Source organism: Nerophis lumbriciformis, linkage group LG35 (assembly GCF_033978685.3).
Source record: "Nerophis lumbriciformis linkage group LG35, RoL_Nlum_v2.1, whole genome shotgun sequence".
NCBI lineage: Eukaryota > Metazoa > Chordata > Actinopteri > Syngnathiformes > Syngnathidae > Nerophis > Nerophis lumbriciformis.
Window position 1 is genome coordinate 24,839,035 of NC_084582.2, and position 22,480 is coordinate 24,861,514.

A 22,480-nucleotide genomic window follows, 5' to 3' on the forward strand; every position below is an offset into this window, starting at 1 on the left:
TCTGATTTAGGGTCAGCTTCAACCATGACCACCGAGGCCAGACTGACTGTGCTGAAACTGCACATTTGGTGAAGGTAAGAGCCAAACTTCTGGCAGAACCGCTGGGACATCTTCCTTCCTTAAGTGGCTGTGATAATAGAAACAAAAGCCAATTGAAATACTGTAGTACCATACCTGGCTTTATAGTAAATGTACAGATTAATTATCGATTGTAACCCAGTGGAACCTGTATAGCGATCATCAGATTGGCGGACTCACATTGACTGTAAATAACCATTTCTTGCATATTTACTTCTGACTTTATGATACAGAAGGTGTGATAATCTTTTGGGCCTGCCTTTTTTTTTGGTAATTGGCTCCTTTTACTCACTGTTGTTCTGTGTCCTCTTCATAGACGATGAGGCACACCTGTAAGTAGGGATGGATACCCTTCATATTTAAACCAATACGGTACTAAGTTACTGGTACCTGTGAATCAATATCGGTACTCAAAGGTAGCAATTTTCTGTACTTTTATGTGTGTTCATGAAGTGATACATATTCATTTGTTTAATAGTGAAATCCCATTTTTATATTTCACATTTAAAACTGATATGATAATAATTATTATACTGCCTTGTTATATCTTGTTTTCTTACACTTCTGAGTCTCAATTGCAAGTATGTATTAATTTGTTCTCGATGTGTGTCTGTAGTCAGAAAGTAGTCTGTTGGAAATATGTCTGTTAAACTCAAAACCCAACTTCAAAACCTTATCAAGAGGGCTGGTAAACTAATTGTCATGCAGTCCCCTTGTTCCCTTCAAAAAATATTCCACAAGACCGTGAGGAAGCAGGGTCTTAAAATCACCCGTGACCCACACCACATACTTTATAGTGAAATTGTGTTGATGCCAAATGGTAAACGATGCAGAACAGCATAATACAAACTCAACAGGTATAGATTTTCCTTTGTCCCACTGGCAATCAAAGCACTTAACAAGAGAAAACTGCTGTAATAACCAGATGCAATAATAAGGAGTGCAATATTGGGATAGTGCAATATGGTAGGTGTGCAATACGGGGGGAGTGTAATGTGTGATCTCATAACTAACTGATATACCTGTGCACTGTTCACTGTCATCACTGTATTGTCGGATGAACTATATGTATGTATGTATGTATGTATGTATGTATGTACGTATGTATGTGAAACGCTGTGTCTTGATGTCCAAGACAAATTTCTCTTTGGAGACAATAAAGCTAATTATTATTTATATTATTATGATTAAATTGAATGGGCCAGTCTTGTCTTTTGTTGAGCCCTGCAAAGTGTTTATACTGTAAGCACTGTTGGGCCAGGGCAGATAACACATTTTGCTGAATGATACATTATCCCACGAGTTATTGTCGCTAAAGAATGTTATTGTCATCATGTAATCATGATATATACTTACGCAAGTAACCCTTTCAAACACAGTAATAGTACTTATTTGTCATTATTTTTAATTGTTTCATATTATAATTGGAAGGTCAAGAAACGTTTGATAATCCTAAATAACTAAACAAACAATAACAATACCATTGACTCTTAATCTCTGTTAGCAAAAAATGCACTTCAATAAATATTTCCCCAGTTGGAAAAACGATCAACTAGCGAGGCTCCATAGTAGCTCCCTCTGTGCACAAGCTAGCAGTCCCGCCTCCATTTACAGCTACAAAGATTGTAAATAACTGACACGAGGATTCACTCAGTTCATTTAATTCTGGTAATGAATGAAGATGCTCAGGTGCTGAGAGCGATGCACAGACTGAGCCCTCTTACACCATAGTTGCAAGCAAGAGACAAAGAAGACAAACGTACACACAATTTATCGATGCTGGAAAAATGATCAAGTTAATTTTCATTTATTGTACAATTAATTGATTTATTTATTATCAGCCCAGGCCAACGTATTGTATTAATTACACACTAACTGTTTGACTGTAACGCACAACATTGTTGCAGTTTTGATTACCAAATAAAGATTTGTTGCAGTTTTAAGAATAGTTGAAATTAAAATTGATACTAATCGTCTTGGATGTACGTGAATCTGTACCCAGTAGTGCAGGTGGAATTCAGTTGGTACCAATAAAAATACCACAATCTGTACTCATCTCTACCAGTCAGTAGTCAGTGTCTGTAATACGTCTGCTTCCGAAAACTATTTTTAAATTTTTTTTTGTTCTGTTGTTGCATTTTCTTTGCCAGTAGTTATATGTTTCCATTAATTGAGAGCCTCAATAAAAATGATGTTATGTTCGCATAATAATAACAAACAATCTTGAATCTAGGTGCTGTTTTTCAGGATCGTCCTTTGCTCCATAGTACTACTTAATGGTTTGGAATCCCTTTGTTTGGACTTACACGCTAGTCTTCTGCTACGTCACATCCTTGTTGCAGCTGTTCCTAGCCAGCTACGGGTGTTGTTCTGTCTATTTACTCCAGTGTGTCTTTAGTCCTGTCATTCAGCTATGCTTCTTCCTTTTGTTCTATGTTAGCCATAAATATGTTTTTTTACCTACTAAAAATTCAAAATTTCCTGCTCATAAAGTCTATTTTTCCTGGGGCTTGTGGGGTTTTGTTTTCTTCAATTGCACCAGTCCCTTTCGTTTGTCTTGTTTTTCTAGCGTTATATTTTTTTTATGTCGTACTTTCACCTACCTATTGAGCTTGCCTATATTTCTTTAATAATAATATTTTTTTTCCACTGAGCTTATGTTTCTGTATCCTGTGTTCATAGCTATACTTGCTCTGGCAGTATGTCTTAACCTTCGTACCTTGTGCAATACAAAACAAATTTAATGACATGCGCTCATTTTGAGAGGAGTTAGTACCATATTTTTCGGACCATAATGCTCACCGGATTCTAGGACGGAACGGGTCTATTTTCATACACAAGGTGCACCAGATTATAAGGCGCATTAAAGGTTTCATATTATGATTTTTCTTTTACATTAAATTTGCGTCTAAATAATACGTAATGGTGGTTCATTGATCAAATTGTTACATATCTCATGTTCTACAGACTGTTATCAAGCCGATTTCTGGCCGTCACTTCAGGATGAGCCGTTTTGTGGGCGGTCTTTTTTACGTGGCTCCACTTTGACACCGTCTTCGCCCCGTCATTCCTGTTTTACCGGTAGTTTTTAGCGAGTCTACTGACAGTTATAAGTTACAACTGTACGCTACTTCATATAAGAAATGGCAACAGCAGAGGATGAATGCCCCACAAGAGGATAGAGAACAATAAGGAGCTTACTGACTACTGCGTGGACTACAATGGCGGACGTACGCCAATTTCCGGGACTTACGCAGATCCCAAAAACACAACAGCGGGTACCAATAGGTAAGAAAAGTTGGTTTTGCATAATAGGGCAAAACAAAACGCCAGATATGTTTCCTAATAGGTGCCATGTTGGTGTCCTTATACACACACCATAATAATACCCGCATGTTGAAGCGCAGTAAGTCTGACTGCGGTAGCCGCAATGGTAAATAATAAATAAATGGTAAATGGGTTATACTTGTATAACCCTTGAGGGTTCCTGCGGATTGAACCAGGAACCCTCAAGTTGCTATCTCAGCCGCTTTACCAAACAAGCCACGCCGTACCCAATGCTCTGACAATCCATTAAGCGGTGCGACTTTGTAGTTTACCAACGTCGTACTACAACATTTTGACAGATTTTTGAGCGCTGTGTGTAATGTTCTATATTCTCAATGAAACATCAAAGTTTTGGTTGTGCTTGCCTGTACTTGCTAGCGTCATTTATTGGACAGGTGTCAACTTGCAGTCCACACATATCTCTTGTGTGACTTCCATCTACTGGTCACACTTATCATTAAACCACGTAACACATAAAATTGGTTCGAGGTCAGTAAGCACAAGCAGAATTAATACATAGATTAGGTGCACCGGGTTATTTGGCACACTGTCGATTTTGGAGAAAATGGAAGGATTTGAAGTGCACCTTAATGTCTGAAAAATACTGTAGTTGCGGATTTGGGGATGACAGAACAGAGATGTCTACTGCAGAATAAGGCAGAATGTTTGTTCCTATGCCAAGGCTTGAATGGTAAATGGCAGTTTCATTTTGACACAGCCACAAAGCTGTACTTGCAAAAAGTGATAACGATGAAGTTAACAATACTACAACGAATGATGAAATAATCGGACCGATTTTTCATAGAAAATCAAATCTCGAATTGTTATAGACCAGGGGTCGGCAACCCGCGGCTCTAGAGCCGCATGCGGCTCTTTAGCGCCGCCCTAGTGGCTCTCTGGAGCTTTTTCAAAAATGTATGAAAAATGGAAAAAGATGAGGGGGAAAAATATATTTTTTGTTTTAATATGGTTTCTGTGGGAGGACAAACATGACACAAACCTCCCTAATTGTTATAAAGCACACTGTTTATATTAAACATTAGAGATGTCCGATAATATCGGCCTGCCGATATTATCGGCCGATAAATGCGTTAAAATTTAATATCGGAAATTATCGGTATCGTCTTTTTTATTATCGGTATTGTTTTTTGTTTGTTTTTGTTTTGTTTTGTTTTAATTAAATCAACATAAAAAACACTAGATACACTTACAATTAGTGCACCAACCCAAAAAACCTCCCTCCCCCATTTACACTCATTCACACAAAAGGGTTGTTTCTTTCTATTAATATTGTGGTTCCTACATTATATATCAATATATATCAATACAGTCTGCAAGGGATACAGTCCGTAAGCACACATGATTGTGCGTGCTGCTGGTCCACTAATAGTACTAACCTTTAACAGTTAATTTTACTCATTTTCATTAATTACTAGTTTTTATGTAACTGTTTTTATATTGTTTTACTTTCTTTTTTATTCAAGAAAATGTTTTTAATTTATTTATCTTATTTTATTAATTTAAAAAAAAAAGTACCTTATCTTCACCATACCTGGTTGTCCAAATTAGGCATAATAATGTGTTAATTCCACAATTGCATATATTGGTTGATATCGGTATCGGTAATTAAAGAGTTGGACAATATCGGAATATCGGATATCGGCAAAAAGCCATTATCAGGCATCTCTATTAAACATGCTTCACTGATTCGAGTATTTTGCGAGCGCCGTTTTGTCCTACTAATTTTGGCGGTCCTTGAACTCACCGTAGTTTGTTTACATGTACAACTTTCTCCGACTTTCTAGGACGTGTTTTATGCCACTTTTTTTTCTGTCTCATTTTGTCCACCAAACTTTTAAGGTTGTGCATGAATGCACAAAGGTGAGTTTTGTTGATGTTATTGACTTGTGTGGAGTACTAGTCAAGCATATTTGGTCAGTGCATGACTGCAAGCTAATCGATGCTAACATGCTATTTAGGCTAGCTATATGTACATATTGCATCATTATGCCTCATTTGTAGCTATATTTGAGGTCATTTAGTTTCCTTTAAGTCCTCTTAATTCAATTTATATCTCATGACACACTATCTGTATGTAATATGGTTTTTAATTTTTTCGCGGCTCCAGACAGATTTGATTTTGTATTTTTGGTCCAATATGGCTCTTTCAACATTTTGGGTTGCCGACCCCTGGTATAGACAAAAACGGCCCGCCATTTATGCTGATGTCGGCTTTAATGGGCACGTGCTTACTAATAAGAACACAGTTGACCAGGACTTTGTCGATTGAAACAGGTTATCGACATTAATGGGCTCTACCTAAACGGGTTGTACGCATATTTGAAGACATGTAACTAATTGTCCTCTAATCTTTTGGGAAAGAAATGCTGAAAGCAAGTGCAAGTCTGTTTCATATCATATTCTAGTCTGTTATCCAACTTGGTGTGGTGTGTTTATTCATGTATGAATACAGACTAAATAAGGAAGAGGTTGGGTTTTTTTTTTTTAACCATCGTGTAGAATGTTTTAGCTTTTAAACCAGGGGTAAATTGGAATTAGCTATGGCTGTAGGTGTGAAAACACCGTAAATCTCCTCACTTGATCACTTATATACTACAGATGTGAGCAGGTGTATAAATGAAGCAGACATTTAAAATATTCTTAAAGGATTTAAAATGCAAACATATCCATATAAAGTTTGTTGTGGTGGCAAAAGGAATTGTGCATCAATTATCATCATCATCACTAATTCGACTTAACAGCTGGATTGTTTAGCTGATATAGACTTGACTCAGGTGTAGACGCATAATAATTTGACATTTGGCCTCGTAATGCTAAGTAAATGTATGAACGAAGCAGTAGCCCATGCGGACATTTTGCAATTCAATGCACATGACTGAACCACGAAGATGCTGACTTTTCAACATTCCTGAGTAGCTAGACAGTCCTGGACTGGATAACGGAGACATTGTGTGCTGCGTTTGCAACACTGTCCTCCACTATGTGCAAATTTTGTTGAAGCAAATCCAGCTTGTTATGTTTGATGAGCTCAGAGTTATTTGAGGGTGCTCAACTTTGAGTCATTTGCAAATATGACAATTTGAAAGTGAACACATCTGTGTAATTAACATGGAGCCAAGGCAGATAAACAAATGCATAAAGTACACTGGCCAGCAGTGCTGCAGGATGGAGGGTGAACCCCAAAAAACATCACAGCTGAAATGTGTCTACACAAATGTGACATGTTGAATGTGGAACAGTGGAATTACTGGATCATGTGTAGCCAGAGGACTGGAGCAAGAGTTGGAGAACTCATCAGGCAAAGGTTAATTAAATACCACGGGGCGTGATTAGTTTGAATTTGATATACTCACACCTCTATCTTCCGCAGGACTACTTTTCTGAGACAAAACACCTCAAACACCATCCTCAATGTGAAAAACCTGGGTTTAAGACCAACAAAGGGTCCCGTCTCATCCGTCCTTCCCATCTTCTAGAAGTTGAAGTACGGTACATATCTTAGTTATCGGTCAATGAGTGTCTTATTTGAAAATTAAGGGCACATAACTACAACGGAATGTCAGAACAGGTAGCATGCAAGCTTTGACATACCAACTCGTTTGTTTACCATGTTTGGGCTCAGCATGTTGTTTCACATGCTTAAAGGGGAACTGCGCTTTTTTTTTTTGCTTATAACTCACAATCCTTATTAGAGACAAGAACACATTTGTCTTTTTTTAATGCATTCTAATGCGTAAATAAAAGTCATTTTACAATGAAGCCTATGGGAGCCATGACATCATTGACCATAAAACCCAATAAAAACCCATCCAAAAAATGCCAGAAATACTTCATTTAGAGTTTGTGACCTAAATATTAACCAAGTATTAGCAAATAATGTTATTATTAGCGTTAACGTTAAGCACTTACTTTTAGCCGCACATTGATCAGATAGAGGCAACTTCTTTATGCTGCTGGTGAGCTGCTTTCTTGCCTCGGAGCTTGTGAAAGTTAATTCTAGATTATAAATCTTGCTTCTTACATTGCTACCCATTGAACTCAACATTGTAGGTGGAACTGAGTTTAATTCAGCTTTACCTTGTTCGTAAAAAGTTGTGAATATAAAATAAGAAGTTGGTCAACTTTGACAGCCAATTCAGACCCGGGATAAATGGTAAATGGGTTATTTGTATAGCGCTTTTCTACCTTCAATGTACTTAAAACACTTTGACACTATTTCCACATTCACCCATTCACACACACATTCACACACTGATGGCGGGAGCTGCCATGCAAGGCCCTAACCACGACCCATCAGGAGCAAGGGTCAAGGACACAACGGACGTGACAAGGTTGGTAGAGGGTGGGGATCGAACCAGGAACCCTCAGGTTGCTGGCACGGCCACTCTCCCAACCGCTGTCCCCCATATGGGATGTGGTGCGAAAGACACGCAAAATACGCTGGTTTGCACCTACCCATTTTACTACCCTTTGTGAGGATTATGAGTCATTCTTCATCTAAATGGGAATATATCAACATCCCAACAGTTTGCATCCCAGTGACAGCAGGCATTGTACAGTAGGTGATATTTAATTATGTCTCGCAGTATGTCTGCAGTAAGTAGTAGTCAGTGTTGTAGTTAAAGGAAAAAGTGAACGTTGTGAAGTGTTTTTCATATCAATACGCCGTCGTATGCTCAAAATGAGCAACATATGTAAATATTACATGTTATGAATATGCCTATTACTACATTACACATATACTTATAGTGTGTATATAAAATGTTGATGGAAGTGTTTGAACGTTTTCTTAAGCGCTTTATAGGCAGAATAGAGCGACTCTCATTGAATCTATTGTAAGTGGACTTTTGCTTACTTACTTACTTATTTACTAGTTAGGAAAAAAAAGAAACATGATTGTGTGCTTGTCTTACATAAGGATTGTGAATTTCACAATTCCAAAAAGAAGTGCAGTTCCCCTTTAACTTCCTATCTTGTTCAGTTAAAGTATCATCATGTCTTCCTTTACCCATGTGCAATTGTTACCTGACTTCACTTTCTTTAATGTGTCCCGCGAGTTCTTCAACAAACTTCTCTCCTTTCATCCAGTAGATGATAGGTCTCCTGTTTTCTCCACTGTAGCCGAAAAATGCCTTGCAGTCCAAACTGAGAGGCATACCTGCAACACACAAACACAATTATCTCATTACACGATTAATATCATAAAGACAAACCATTGATGAACATATTATAGTCATTTGTAAAGACAGACTGGTCAGATCTAGTCAGATTAAATTGAATAAATGAGAACATCCATATAATTTTGCCAAGACAGGACCAATGTTTTTGACAAGACATACTGCTATGATTTGGTATGTGTTCTTTCTTCTTGAAGGCTTCTACTTTTTACCTTCCAAATAACTTCCAATAAACAACACAGGAGTGCCAAGGTGAGTGACATCTGAAAAATTGATCCTTTTGCTGGCAGGTTTGTAACTTTAGAGAGGGTCTCACAGAGTTTTCTGTTTATCGTGAGCAACAGACTAGAAGCATACACACAAAAAAAGTTTTTTTAGTTGAATCACTCCATTTTTTCCACTTTCACCTCAGAGGAGGATGCCATCACTATCAGCTGAGGTGAAAACATCACTTATTAGTGTCACCAGAAGAAGGCTATTACAAAAAAAAAGAAGAAATAGAAAAACATGTCAATCTGTTGATGTGGGAAGACAGAAAAAGAGAGAATATTTTGGTATGTTGCCATTCCATATAATTGTAAAAAAAAAACTGCAAACCATTTTTATTACTATGTGTAATGTAAAATGCATTTAGATGCAGTTTATCCGGAAATAGTTTAATAGGTAAAAAACAAAAACAAAGACGGGAGGACCGAGAGGGTCTAAATCAGGGGTGTCAAACTCATTTTAGATGGGGGGGCCACATGGAGACACATCTACTCCCAAGTGGGCCGGACCGGTAAAATCACGGCACGATAACTTAAAAATACAGACAACTTCAGATTGTTTTCTTTGTTTAAAAATAGAACAAGCACCTTCTGAAAATGTACAAATCATAATGCTGTTGGTTTTTTTATACTTATATGTTGCGGTTAACAGTATTCGATCTTACTTTGTCGTTATTTATATTTTCTGAGTAAATTATGTGATAATATTCATCAGTCAACTCATTGGTGTTCATTTTCAATCTATCAAGAAAAAAAAAATATACATCAAAATCAAATTACAGTATGTTATTTACGTAGTTTGATCATTTTCCTCGACTGATGTACAAACATCATGTGGTTTATTTTATACATATGTAGCATCGTCTACACCAGGGGTCACCAACCTTTTTGAAACCAAGAGCTACTTCTTGGGTACTGATTAATGCGAAGGGCTACCAGTTTGACACGTAAAAACGAAAAAAAATAATAATTTAATTTTGAAACATAGTTTATCTTCAATTTCAACTCTTTAAAATTCAAAATTCAACCGAAAAAAAGAAGAGAAAAACTAGCTAATTTGAATCTTTTTGAAAAAATATTAAAAAAACGAATTTATGGAACATCATTAGTAATTTTTCCTGATTAAGATTGATTTTAGAATTTTGATGACATGTTTTAAATAGGTTAAAATCCAATCTGCACTTTGTTAGAATATATAACAAATTGGACCAAGCTATATTTTTAACAAAGACAAATCATTATTTCTTCTAGATTTTCCAGATTTTTTTAAATAAATTCAAAAGACTTTCAAATAAGATTTAAATTTGATTCTACAGATTTTCTAGATTTGCCAGAATATTTTTTCTGAATTTTAATCATAATAAGTTTGAAGAAATATTTCACTAATATTCTTTGTCGAAAAAACAGAAGCTAAAATGAAGAATTAAATCAAAATTGATTTATTATTCTTTACAATAAAAAATAAATAAATACTTGAACATTGATTTAAATTGTCAGGAAAGAAGAGGAAGGAATTTAAAAGGTAAAAAGGTATGTGTGTTTAAAAATCCTAAAATCATTTTTAAGGTTGTATTTTTTCTCTAAAATTGTCTTTCTGAAAGTTATAAGAAGCAAAGTAAAAAAATAAATGAATTCATTTAAACAAGTGAAGACCAAGTCTTTAAAATATTTTCTTGGATTTTCAAATTCTATTTGAGTTTTGTCTCTCTTAGAATTAAAAATGTCGAGCAAAGCGAGACCAGCTTGCTAGTAAATAAATACAATTTTAAAAATAGAGGCAGCTCACTGGTAAGTGTTGCTATTTGAGCTATTTTTAGAACAGGCCAGCGGGCTACTCATCTGGTCCTTACGGGCGACCTGGTGCCCGCGGGCACCGCGTTGGTGACCCCTGTTCTACAAAGATACAAAGAATTGCTATCGGGACATCCAGTGGACACATTTAGAACAGCTGTTTCTTTCATTCAAAAATTTCAGGTTACTTTTTATACTTAGCAAACTCATCCCGCGGGCTGGGTAAAACCTGTTCGCGTGAGATGTTTTCGTTTTAACCTAGTCAAACATTAAAGATGTAGTATAAGTGGTACGGGAAAAGAAAAAGTGTATTTTCTGAAAATTTGGAAATAGCCGCAATATTCGGCGATCCTCCGTGTGGAACAAGACTTTGTTGCGTTGCCATTTTTTAATAAAGAGATGGATAAACATCCTTAACTACTGCCTATTTTCTTTGTCTGGCCAAAGTCACAAAAATAAGTGTCGACGTCAGTCAGTCAATCAATTGAAGTGGCTTGCAATTATCACGTCGAGTGTGTGTGTGTCGGTGGGCTCTAAATGTAGATTAAAATATAACATAAAAAGATCTGAGTCATGCGTGTGCGTAGGTTCTCAGTCAGAACTGATTAACCCCAAGGATGAGTTTTCAGCATGTTATGCTGATTAAAATCCTCCCCAATTCAGTGGAGTTTATCAACACTGCAACCTCAGAATTGAGTGTGCATGTCATACAGGTGTGATGAGTCATTGTTTCTTTTTGTGGCTGAAGCGAAAAAGGCATTTAGAAGAATATGAATGAAAGGTTGCTGCTATATTGCTGTCATTAATGTTATTGGGGCATTGTGAATCAGACTGGTGCATCATGATTCCACACTGCTGCTGATTGCATATCCTCCTTGTGTGTGTGACCTATGTGTGGAGCTATTGGAGAGAATTAAGATTTTTTTTGTTTTTTTAAATCTTCACAACGGTGATTCTTCTAATAAACAAAGACTTTAAGTTTCCTCCACATTCACTTATTTTATGTGTTTTGTACTATAAAAATGTTGGGTAACACTTTAGTATGGGGAACATATTCTAAGTAACAAAGACTTAATGTTACGGTTGCGAGGCATTGTGATGCCGAAGGTCGTCTTTTCAAGATGCAGAGGGATGTCAGGAAGCGGCTTGCAGGTGAGAATAAATGATTTATTCTGATTGCAGAAAAAAATGCTGCGCGGTGCACCACGGCACGGAAAACAAGAGGGTAGCAAAGATGCTAATATCAAAAATGTAAACTATGAGCGAAACTAGGAGCGTAACTTGTTGCGTAGGAGCAAACAAAACCAGCAGACCGAATGAGGCCAGCGCGTAAACTAAATAGCCCTCTGATTAGTGCCCGGGCAACAGGTGCGCGTCCGGGACACTAACCAGAGGCAGGTGACTATAATCTGCCGTCATGGCAACAGAAACAAACTCAAGAGGTGCTGAAAAACACAAGTGACTTGAAAACAAAAACAAAAATATGATCCGGGCAGCGGATCATAACAGTACCCCCCCCTTAAGGGACAGATTCCAGATGTCCCCTGGCAAAACTAAAACCCCCCCGACTATAACAAAGTTCAAGAGTCAAGGGAGGGTGGAGGGAGGATTTGGCGGAGGGTCGCCAGGCCACGTGTCCCCGAATCCACCGGGGACGAGTCAGGTGGCGGCGGCGAATGGAACGCCGCTGCCGGAGGCGAGGCGGGCGACCACGGAAAGGCCACATTCGTGGCTGCCGAGAAGGTGGGCGTAAGTGGCGCCGGAGAGTTCTGAGACTACGTCTCGGGTGTCGCTGCTGTTTGCGCCACTGGCGTCCATACACAAACCTCCGAGAGCGCCGCTTGCGCAGCCAGACCACTCGAGGTCGCTGAGACGACGTCGCCGTGGAAGCAGGAGGAGTCGTCGTCGCCGTGGAAACAGGAGGAGTCGTCGTCGCCGTGGAAACGGGAAGCGTCGTCGTCGCCGAGGAAACGGGAAGCGTCGTCGTCGCCGTGGAAACAGGAAGCGTCGTCGTCGCCGTGGAAACAGGAAGCGTCGTCGCCGTGGAAGCAGGAAGCGTTGTCGTCGCCGTGGAAACAGGAAGCGTCGTCGTCGCCGTGGAAACAGGAAGCGTCGTCGTCGCCGTGGAAACAGGAAGCGTCGTCGTCGCCGTGGAAACAGGAAGCGTCGTCGTCGCCGTGGAAACAGGAAGCATCGTCGTCGCCGTGGAAACAGGAAGCGTCGTCGTCGCCGTGGAAACAGGAAGCGTCGTCGTCGCCGTGGAAGCAGGAAGCGTCGTCGCCGTGGAAACAGGAAGCGTCGTCGCCGTGGAAACAGGAAGCGTCGTCGCCGTGGAAACAGGAAGCGTCGTCGCTGTCGGCGTGGGCGGAGCAGGCGGCTCGTCTGTCGGCGTGGGCGGAGTCAGAGGCGGAGCAGGCGGCTCGTCTGTCGGCGTGGGCGGAGCCAGAGGCGGAGCAGGCGGCTCGTCTGCCGGCGTGGGCGGAGCAGGCGTCCGGGCTGTCGACGTGGGCGGAGCAGGCGTCCGGGCTGTCGACGTGGGCGGAGCAGGCGGCTCGTCTGCCGGCGTGGGCGGAGCAGGTGCTGGTGTGGGAACCAGACTTGGAGCTGGTGCTGGTGTGGGAACCAGACTTGGAGCTGGTGCTGGTGTGGGAACCAGACTTGGAGCAGGTGCTGGTGTGGGAACCAGACTTGGAGCAGGTGCTGGTGTGAGAACCAGACTTGGAGCAGTTGCTGGTGTGGGAACCAGACTTGGAGCAGTTGCTGGTGTGGGAACCAGACTTGGAGCAGTTGCTGGTGTGGGAACCAGACTTGGAGCAGTTGCTGGTCGTGACTTTGGCGGAGGTGGCCTGGCCGGGGGTTGCGGCTTAGCACGCCGAAGGACTGGTGGTGGTGGCCGGGCAGGAGGTTGCGGCTTAGCATGCCGAAAAACCGGTGGTGGCGGCCGGGCAGGGGGTTGCGGCTTAGCATGCCGGAGGACTGGTGGCGGCGGCCGGGCAGGAGGTTGCGGCTTAGCATGCCGAAAAACCGGTGGTGGCGGCCGGGCAGGGGGTTGCGGCTTAGCATGCCGGAGGACTGGTGGCGGAGGCCGGCATGGAGGTTTGGGTTTGGCTGGGCGCAGCTGTGCCTGCCCACTAGCAAAGCACCCAGTACTAGCCCCCCCCTCAAGAAGCGGATCCCAGACGCGTCTTGTGCAGTCTGGAACAGTCTTTAGGGGTGGGAGGGAGGAGGTGAGGAGGGGGGTAGGCTCCTCCCCTTTTGATTGTCCAAAACCTCTATTCTGCTCTTCAATAGCATGCGGAGTGTCCTTTGCCGCTTGGGATTGTTCCTCAAGTTTTAGTTCAATCAGTACCTTCCGGTACCACTCATCCACCCAAGCAGGACTGTACTTCTCGAGGGGTGTCTCGGAAGATGACTGGGCTGGAACAGGAAGAGGAGAAGGCAGAGCAGCATGTGGCACAGCAGACAGAGGAGTGGGTGGCGCTTGAGCCTTAGAGGGTGGGGCCAAAGTAATTGGGGGCTGAGCTTGAAAGTCAGAAGGTGAGTGGGACTGACTAGACCTAGAATTAACAAAAATGTCCTGATAGTGTTTAATTGTCAAATTAAAGTCATTAGGAAGTGGCTGACAGTAAGAATTAACAGAATGCAAAAAAATGTCTTTTTCTATGACGTCATCAAAAGTGGACGGGGGCGTGTCCTCGGGGGGCGACAACGGAATGACGTCATAGCTGCAATCCCAGTGATTGACAGGCCAGTCGGAGGAATCTTTGAAGATATGGTCATTATAATTACCAAATATTTGAGGAGAATCCTGGGCTGCTTGTAGCTGGCTGTGCTCCGGATAGAAAAGTTGTGGGATAGGTGAGTCTTTGCCGCGAGCCGAAGTCTTCTTGGCTGACTTCCGCTTTCGCGTTCGGGCTGGCTGTGAGCGGACATCCCCGGGCCAGATGGAGTCGATATGGACCAACGAACCGTCAGGCCCCCACAAAAGGTCTTCGCGCTCCAAAGGGGAATACTGGAGAGTCTCTCTCTCCATCGCCTTTAAGACCAGCCACGTCCCGTAGCCGGAATCCTCCACGCCCTCTTCGAAAAGACTGTGCTGTTGGTTTTCTGTTACGCTTGCGAGGCATTGTGATGCCGAAGGTCGTCTTTTCAAGATGCAGAGGGATGTCAGGAAGCGGCTTGCAGGTGAGAATAAATGATTTATTCTGATTGCAGAAAAAAATGCTGCGCGCTGCACCACGGCACGGAAAACAAGAGGGTAGCAAAGATGCTAATATCAAAAATGTAAACTATGAGCGAAACTAGGAGCGTAACTTGTTGCGTAGGAGCAAACAAAACCAACAGACCGAATGAGGCCAGCGCGTAAACTAAATAGCCCTCTGATTAGTGCCCGGGCAACAGGTGCGCGTCCGGGACACTAACCAGAGGCAGGTGACTATAATCTGCCGTCATGGCAACAGAAACAAACTCAAGAGGTGCTGAAAAACACAAGTGACTTGAAAACAAAAACAAAAATATGATCCGGGCAGCGGATCATAACACTTAATTTAGAGTTATTTGGTTAGGGTTAGAGGGTTATCGTTAGTTGTATAATAAGGCCATGCAGAATAAGGCATTAATAAGTACTTAATAGTGACTAATTAAAGGGGAACATTATCACAATTTCAGAATGGTTAAAACCATTAAAAATCAGTTCCCAGTGGCTTATTACATTTTTCGAAGTTTTTAAATTTTTTTTACCAATCACGCAATATCCCTAAAAAAAGCTTCAAAGTGCCTGATTTTAACCACCCGTCCATTTTCCTGTGACGTCACATAGTGAAGCCAACACAAACAAACATGGCGGAAAGAGCAGCAAGCTATAGCGACATTAACTCGGATTCAGACTCGGATTTCAGCGGCTTAAGCGATTCAACAGATTACGAATGTATTGAAACGGATGGTTGTAGTGTGGAGGCAGGTAGCGAAAACGAAATTGAAGAAGAAACTGAAGCTATTGAGCCATATCGGTTTGAACCGTATGCAAGCGAAACCGACAAAAACGACACGACAGCCAGCGACACGGGAGAAAGCTAGGACAAATTCAGCGATCGCCTTCTAACCAACGATTGGTATGTGTTTGTTTGGCATTAAAGGAAACTAACAAATATGAACTAGGTTTACAGCATATGAAATACATTTGGCAACAACATGCACTTTGAGAGTGCAGACAGCCCAATTTTCATCAATTAATATGTTCTGGAGACATACCCTCATCCGCGCTCTTTTCCTGAAAGCTGATCTGTCCAGTTTTGGAGTTGATGTCAGCAGGCCAGGGAAGCTACGGTCGATAGGGGGTTTAGCTCGCTCGTCTGCGGGAACAAACTGCCGCCATTGCTTGCCGTGCTAGCGAGGTCCTTTGTCCCTGAATTGCTCACACACTCCGGCAGATTCAATGGGGGTCTGGCGGCAGATTTCTTTGACTTTATCGTTGGAAATGCATCTGCTTTGAGTGTCGCAGGATATCCACACATTCTTGCCATCTCTGTCGTAGCCTAGCTTTCGTCGGTAAAGTGTGCGGAACAAACGTCCAATTTCTTGCCACTTTCGCATCTTTGGGCCACTGGTGCAACTTGAATCGTCCCTGTTGGTGTTGTTACACCCTCCGACAACACACCGACGAGGCATGATGTCTCCAAGGTACGGAAAATAGTCGAAAAAACGGAAAATAACAGAGCTGATTTGACTCGGTGTTTGAGAAAATGGCGGATTGCTTCCCGATGTGACGCCACGTTGTGATGTCATCGGTCCGAGAGCGAATATTAGAAAGGCGTTTAATTCGCCAAAATTCACCCATTTAGAGTTCGGAAATCGGTTAAAAAAATATATGGTCTTTTTTCTGCAACATCAAGGTATATATTGACGCTGACATAGGTCTGGTGCTAATGTTCCCCTTTAAGAGCCAAAATGTTACTAATTTGCATGTTATTAAGCAACTAATTAATGGTGAATACGATGAGGTGGCGACTTGTCCAGGGTGTACCCCGCCTTCCGCCCGAATGCAGCTGCGATAGGCTCCAGCACCCCCCGCGACCTCAAAAGGGACAAGCGGTAGAACATGGATGGATGGATGGATGTTCCCCATACTAAAGTGTTACCGAATTTTGTTATCCTTTTATGTGGGCGCCAACAAGTGATTCTTACTGGAATGAGGTAAGTACAGTGCTCTGAGTGGCTGACCGGATCATTTCTACTATCTTACCTTACGGGCTTCAAAATATTTGTTTGCATGCTAGCAGCCTCCACCCACATAGACAAAGACATTGGATGACTGGCAAAACGCTCCACTCTGTTTCTTCCATCCCTCTATGGATAGTTTGTAAAGTAATGGGCACATTTTGATGAAACTTTCAGGCAATGTCATAAATTGGATACGAGAAAACTGATTACATTCTGGGGGTGATCCGGCTCACCGTCTGGATTCATGACTTTTTACTATTGGGAGATGGGGCCTGGTTGAGGAATGCGCTCTCAGAGTGCTTTTCTAGTTTTTAGATGATGTAATTTTCAGAATTTAAAACTTGATTTTTCAGTTTATTTTTATTTTTTTCTAATACAAAAAAAATCTGTAGCTGCATACCAGTATATCTGATACTGATACCAATACTTTCACATGACTTTTTTTCAAGATTGTTTTGACTTTAAATTGTTAATCATCAGAACGTAACAAAATCAATGAAATAAGCACAGTTAGGTCATTAATAAATAATGACTAAACAAAAACAAAAACTCCCAAAGGCTCTCATTCAAATCTTGTGGATTTCTAGCCCCTAAAAATAAGAATGAAAAACTAAACAAGAAAAAAACATACCTTTGTGAAAATAGGCATAAAACAGAACTAAAAAAAATAATCTCTTGACATCAATACCAATAATATCAATGTTTAGATCAAGCCGTCCCCTCCTAGAACTTGACTGTAAAAAAAAAGGTTTGTAGTCGGTAATGTGTAATATATTTGATTGGCTGTGTTTTACAATGGCTTATTTTATATTGGGGTAAAAATAATCAATGATCACTTCTTACAATATTCAAGTAGATGGTTGGACGAGGGTTCAATTTACTAAAAATGTATTCGGACGGCGTGGCGCGGTTGGGAGAGTGGCCGTGCCAGCAACCTGAGGGTTCCTGGTTCGATCTCCACCTTCTACCAACCTTCATTGTGTCCTTCAGCAAGACACTTCACCCTTGCTCCTGATGGGTCATGGTTAGGGCCTTGCATGGCAGCTCCCGCCATCAATGTGTGAATGTGTGTGTGAATGGGTGAATGTGGAAATAGTATCAAAGCGCTTGAAGGTAGAAAAGCGCTATACAAGTATAACCCATTTACCAAGTAAATGACCTTTATATCTGAAAGATGCTTTCTTTGACATAAAAAATGTTGCTTGTTTAATGTACAGTATAATGCAACATTAGCTTTTGCTTTGATAGATGACTGACAATTATGTTTGGTGGAGCACTGACAAGGGACAGATAACCATTCAAACTGGCACTCAGTGTTTGGTGCATTTAGGTGTCAATGAACCTAGTCTGCAACTGCAACAAAATCCAAACTCAGCAAAGCCGGAGACCTCCTTGATGTGAAGCATCAGTTCACTCTATTGCCCCATTTCTTTTTATTTCATGTCAGTTGCAGACCTACTTATCACCAAGATGAACATTAAATAAATTGTCCCTTTTCCCCTTAGAAAACCAGTGGTATCAAGAGAGCTTTGAAAACAGTGTGCATATATGGATATGTTACAATTAGCTCACTCAACTCAATAAAACTGCATATGCTTATTTTTCCTCAGTATAGTTAAACAATAAATATTAATCTATCATTTTGGCTTCCCTATACAATGTGATAGCATGGTAAAATAGTGAATGATGATGTCCATGTGAGCATATTCATGACAACCTGCAGGAGTGAAAGTGTACCTTTGCTGAAAGCACATACTTTAGTTAAGTTTCAGTTTATTTCGAACATGCATACAATACAATGTAATGCATCACACAATTCCAGTTGTTGCATTACAGCACGTCCGAAAAGGAGTAAGAAGAAGCAGAGTTTATTTAATCCTACCTCTTTTCATACCATAGCAATTCTATCCAATTTCCTTGTTCTCTGTAACAGAACAGTGAACAAATAAATAATAAACAAATAAACCATAGTAAGCAAACAAATATTAAATACATAGATAATCTTTGTCTCAATAAAAAAGAAAAAAACAAGGAAAAACAAAGGGTTCAAGATGTTCATCATAATTCTTGTTCTGTGTACTTTGTGAACACTTGTAGTTTGAACAGTTTCTTAAACTAAATCATATTGGTGCTTTGTTTGATTTCTTTGGTTAATCAGTTCCATAATTTAATTCCACGTACTGATATTGTATATATACCAAACACTGTCTGTGGTAATGTTTTATTGGAGCAAATGGTCCGGAGGAATTTCAAATTGTGTAAAAGAAAGGGCATCTCTATCCTCCTTCAAAACCGCAATAAAAGTACACCTCCAGGCAACTTCAACCCTAAACTAACACCCTCCCCGGATTGTTAATATTCAAATGTAAATAATCAAATGTAGATACTTTTTCTTATGCTTTCTGATCTCTCTCTCTCTCTCTCTCTCTCTCTCTCTCTCTCTCTCTCTCTCTCTCTCTATGTCCACTGTACATATCCTACCAAGTCAGACCTACACTGTTTCAATGTCCATTTCTCTGTTCTCAATTGTTGATGACTGAAGTGATGATAACAACCAAACCTAACCCCTCCACCCCCCTCCACATCGCACACCCCGGATTGTAAATAATGTAAATAATTCAATGTATATACCCTGATGATTATCTTGTGTGATGACTGTATTATGATGATAGTATATATCTGATAGTATATATCTGTATCATGAATCAATTTAAGTGGACCCCGACTTAAACAAGTTGAAAAACGTATCCGGGTGTTACCATTTAGTGGTCAATTGTACGGAATATGTACTTCACTGTGCAATCTACTAATAAAAGTCTCAATCAATCAATCAATGTATGACAAATACACAAACATGATTTTTTGAAAGTCAAAATACGATAATTTTTAAGCTTCTGGTCCCATTTCTTGTCAAAGCAAAACAAGCTACTGACTGAACCGGTTTGTTAGTATGGTTTGAAGGGTATCTGCACATTTTTTGGAATTTTGCCTGTCATTCACAATCCTTATGTTCCATTCACTGGAACTAAGGGGCTAAGCCCAACTCATGAAAAACAACCTCACACCATAATTCCTCCTCCACCAAATTTCACATTCAGCACAATGCAGTCCGAAATGTAGCGTTCTCCTGGCAACCTCCTAACCCAGACTGGTCCATCAGATTGCCAGATGGAAACGCGTGGTTCATCACTCCAGAGAAGGTGTCTCTACTGCTCTAGAGTTCAGTGGCGACGTGCTTTACAACCCTGCATCCCACGCTTTGCATTGGACTTGGTGATGTATGGCTTAGATACAGCTGTCGGCCAGTTTCAGTTTATTTCGAACATGCATACAATACAATGTAATGCATCACACAATTCCAGTTGTTGCATTACAGCACGTCCGAAAAGGAGTAAGAAGAAGCAGAGTTTATTTAATCCTACCTCTTTTCATACCATAGCAATTCTATCCAATTTCCTTGTTCTCTGTAACAGAACAGTGAACAAATAAATAATAAACAAATAAACCATAGTAAGCAAACAAATATTAAATACATAGATAATCTTTGTCTCAATAAAAAAGAAAAAAACAAGGAAAAACAAAGGGTTCAAGATGTTCATCATAATTCTTGTTCTGTGTACTTTGTGAACACTTGTAGTTTGAACAGTTTCTTAAACTAAATCATATTGGTGCTTTGTTTGATTTCTTTGGTTAATCAGTTCCATAATTTAATTCCACGTACTGATATACTAAAGGTTTTAAGTGTTGTATGAACATACCAATGTTTTACATTAGATTTTCCTCTAAGGTTCTCCTCTTTTGTTGAGAATAATTGTTGTACATTCTTGGGTAGCAGGTTATAGTTTGCTTTGTACATCATTTTAGCTGTTTGCAAATGCACCAAATCGTTGAATTTCAATAATTGTGATTCAATAAATAAAGGGTTTGTATGTTTTCTATATGCAACATTATGTATTATTCTAATTGATCTTTTTTGTAACAGTTAGTGAATGAAACACACATTTGTAATTATTTCCCCATATTTCTACACAATAACTCAGATATGGTAAAACTAGTGAGCAGTAAAGAATATGAAGTTAATTTTTGGTCTAGAACATGTTTTGCTTCATTCATTATTGATGTGTTTATTGCTACTTTATGTTGTATATTTTTTACATGCGATTTCCAATTCATTTTATCATCTGTTATTACACCCAAAAATGTGTTTTCTTTTACCCTTTCAATATTTACTCCATCTATCTGTATTTGTGTTTGACTTTCTCTTCTACTGTTACCAAATAGCATTATTTTAGTCTTACTGAGATTCAATGATAGTCTGTTTTTGTCAAACCATCTTTTTAATTTGTTAATTTCTTCTGTAATTATTTGTATTATCTTCTGTGTGTTCTCTCCTGAACACAATGCAGTTGTATCATCTGCAAATAATACTAACTTTAAATATTTTGTAACTTTACAAATGTAATTTATATAGAGATTGAACAATTTTGGTCCTAGTACTGATCCCTGAGGTACGCCACAAGATGTTTTCAGCTCTGTAGAAGTGTGTTCGCCTATCTTCACGTATTGCTTCCTGTTGGTTAAGTAGCTTCTTACCCAGTTCAAGACCAACCCTCTGATGCCATACCGTTCTAATTTGTTTATTACGATGCTATGTTTAATTGTGTCAAATGCTTTTGTTAGATCCATAAACATTTCTAATTGTACTACTACTGAACATAATATATTTTTATTATTCATGTCCTGTCCAGCTATGTGGTCAAATTATATTGTCAATCTAGATGCTCCAGGATTTACAGTACTCCTGGGCATTAACTTGATTATTTTGTGAATAGACAGGATACCTGCTTTACTTTCTAATGCCCCGATATTCCTTACAGTGCACACAAGTGACTATAGTGTTTATTCTCACAGCTGTTAACAGTTTATAACATTCTAAATGGCTATTTAATTAGACTGGCATGGTTCCCTGCGTACCTGCTGTTCCTCTGAGGAAAATTACAGTAAGAATTAAGGCACCACAAAAGCAATACAGCATTTAACATTTGCACTCAAATTTATTTATTTTAAAAGTTTATAAACTTGCAGTAGTTTACAATTAACCAACCACTTCTGTTTTTTTTTTTTTTTAACAATTACTGCCCTAACATTTGCCAGTGGTTCTCAGTTATTTCCAAATATGTCAATCAATAGTAATCAGAACAGAAGCTGAGTCTATCTATCTAAACTAATAGAACAAAGGACAAACAAAATAGATGAAAAAAATACAGTACAATTGAATGTAGAAGTACTCAATAGTACATCTTTGTCAGCCTAAGCAGTGAATTAAGTGATATTAGATTATAAAATTGATTTATGTTATCTTTCTGCTATCCAGCTGGTGTCATAAGGATGTTTGCTTTGATTAATTTACCTCCACAAGTGATATTAATAAAGAAAAGTCCCCTGACAGAAATGAGATTTGCAGCCAAATTACATTCAGCCAACACTATTTATCATCATCACCATCAAGTTTTATATGAGAGCTCAAGAAAGTTGTAATCAAGTTAAGTTGTTGCCACTTAACCAGTTGTAACTACATCCTGTTGTGTGCTGCGTGGTACG

The 22,480-nt window shown here is 39.8% G+C and overlaps 1 protein-coding gene across 1 annotated transcript in view; it reads right to left on the minus strand.

Moving 5' to 3' along the window:
• The window catches only part of il1rapl2 (interleukin 1 receptor accessory protein-like 2), a 647,587-nt gene that overhangs the window by 65,459 nt on the left and 559,648 nt on the right, over positions 1–22,480 (minus strand). The window contains exon 8 of the mRNA XM_061927700.2: positions 8,452–8,584. Coding sequence (XP_061783684.1) covers positions 8,452–8,584 — 133 coding nt within the window. The remainder of the gene's footprint in view (positions 1–8,451; positions 8,585–22,480) is intronic.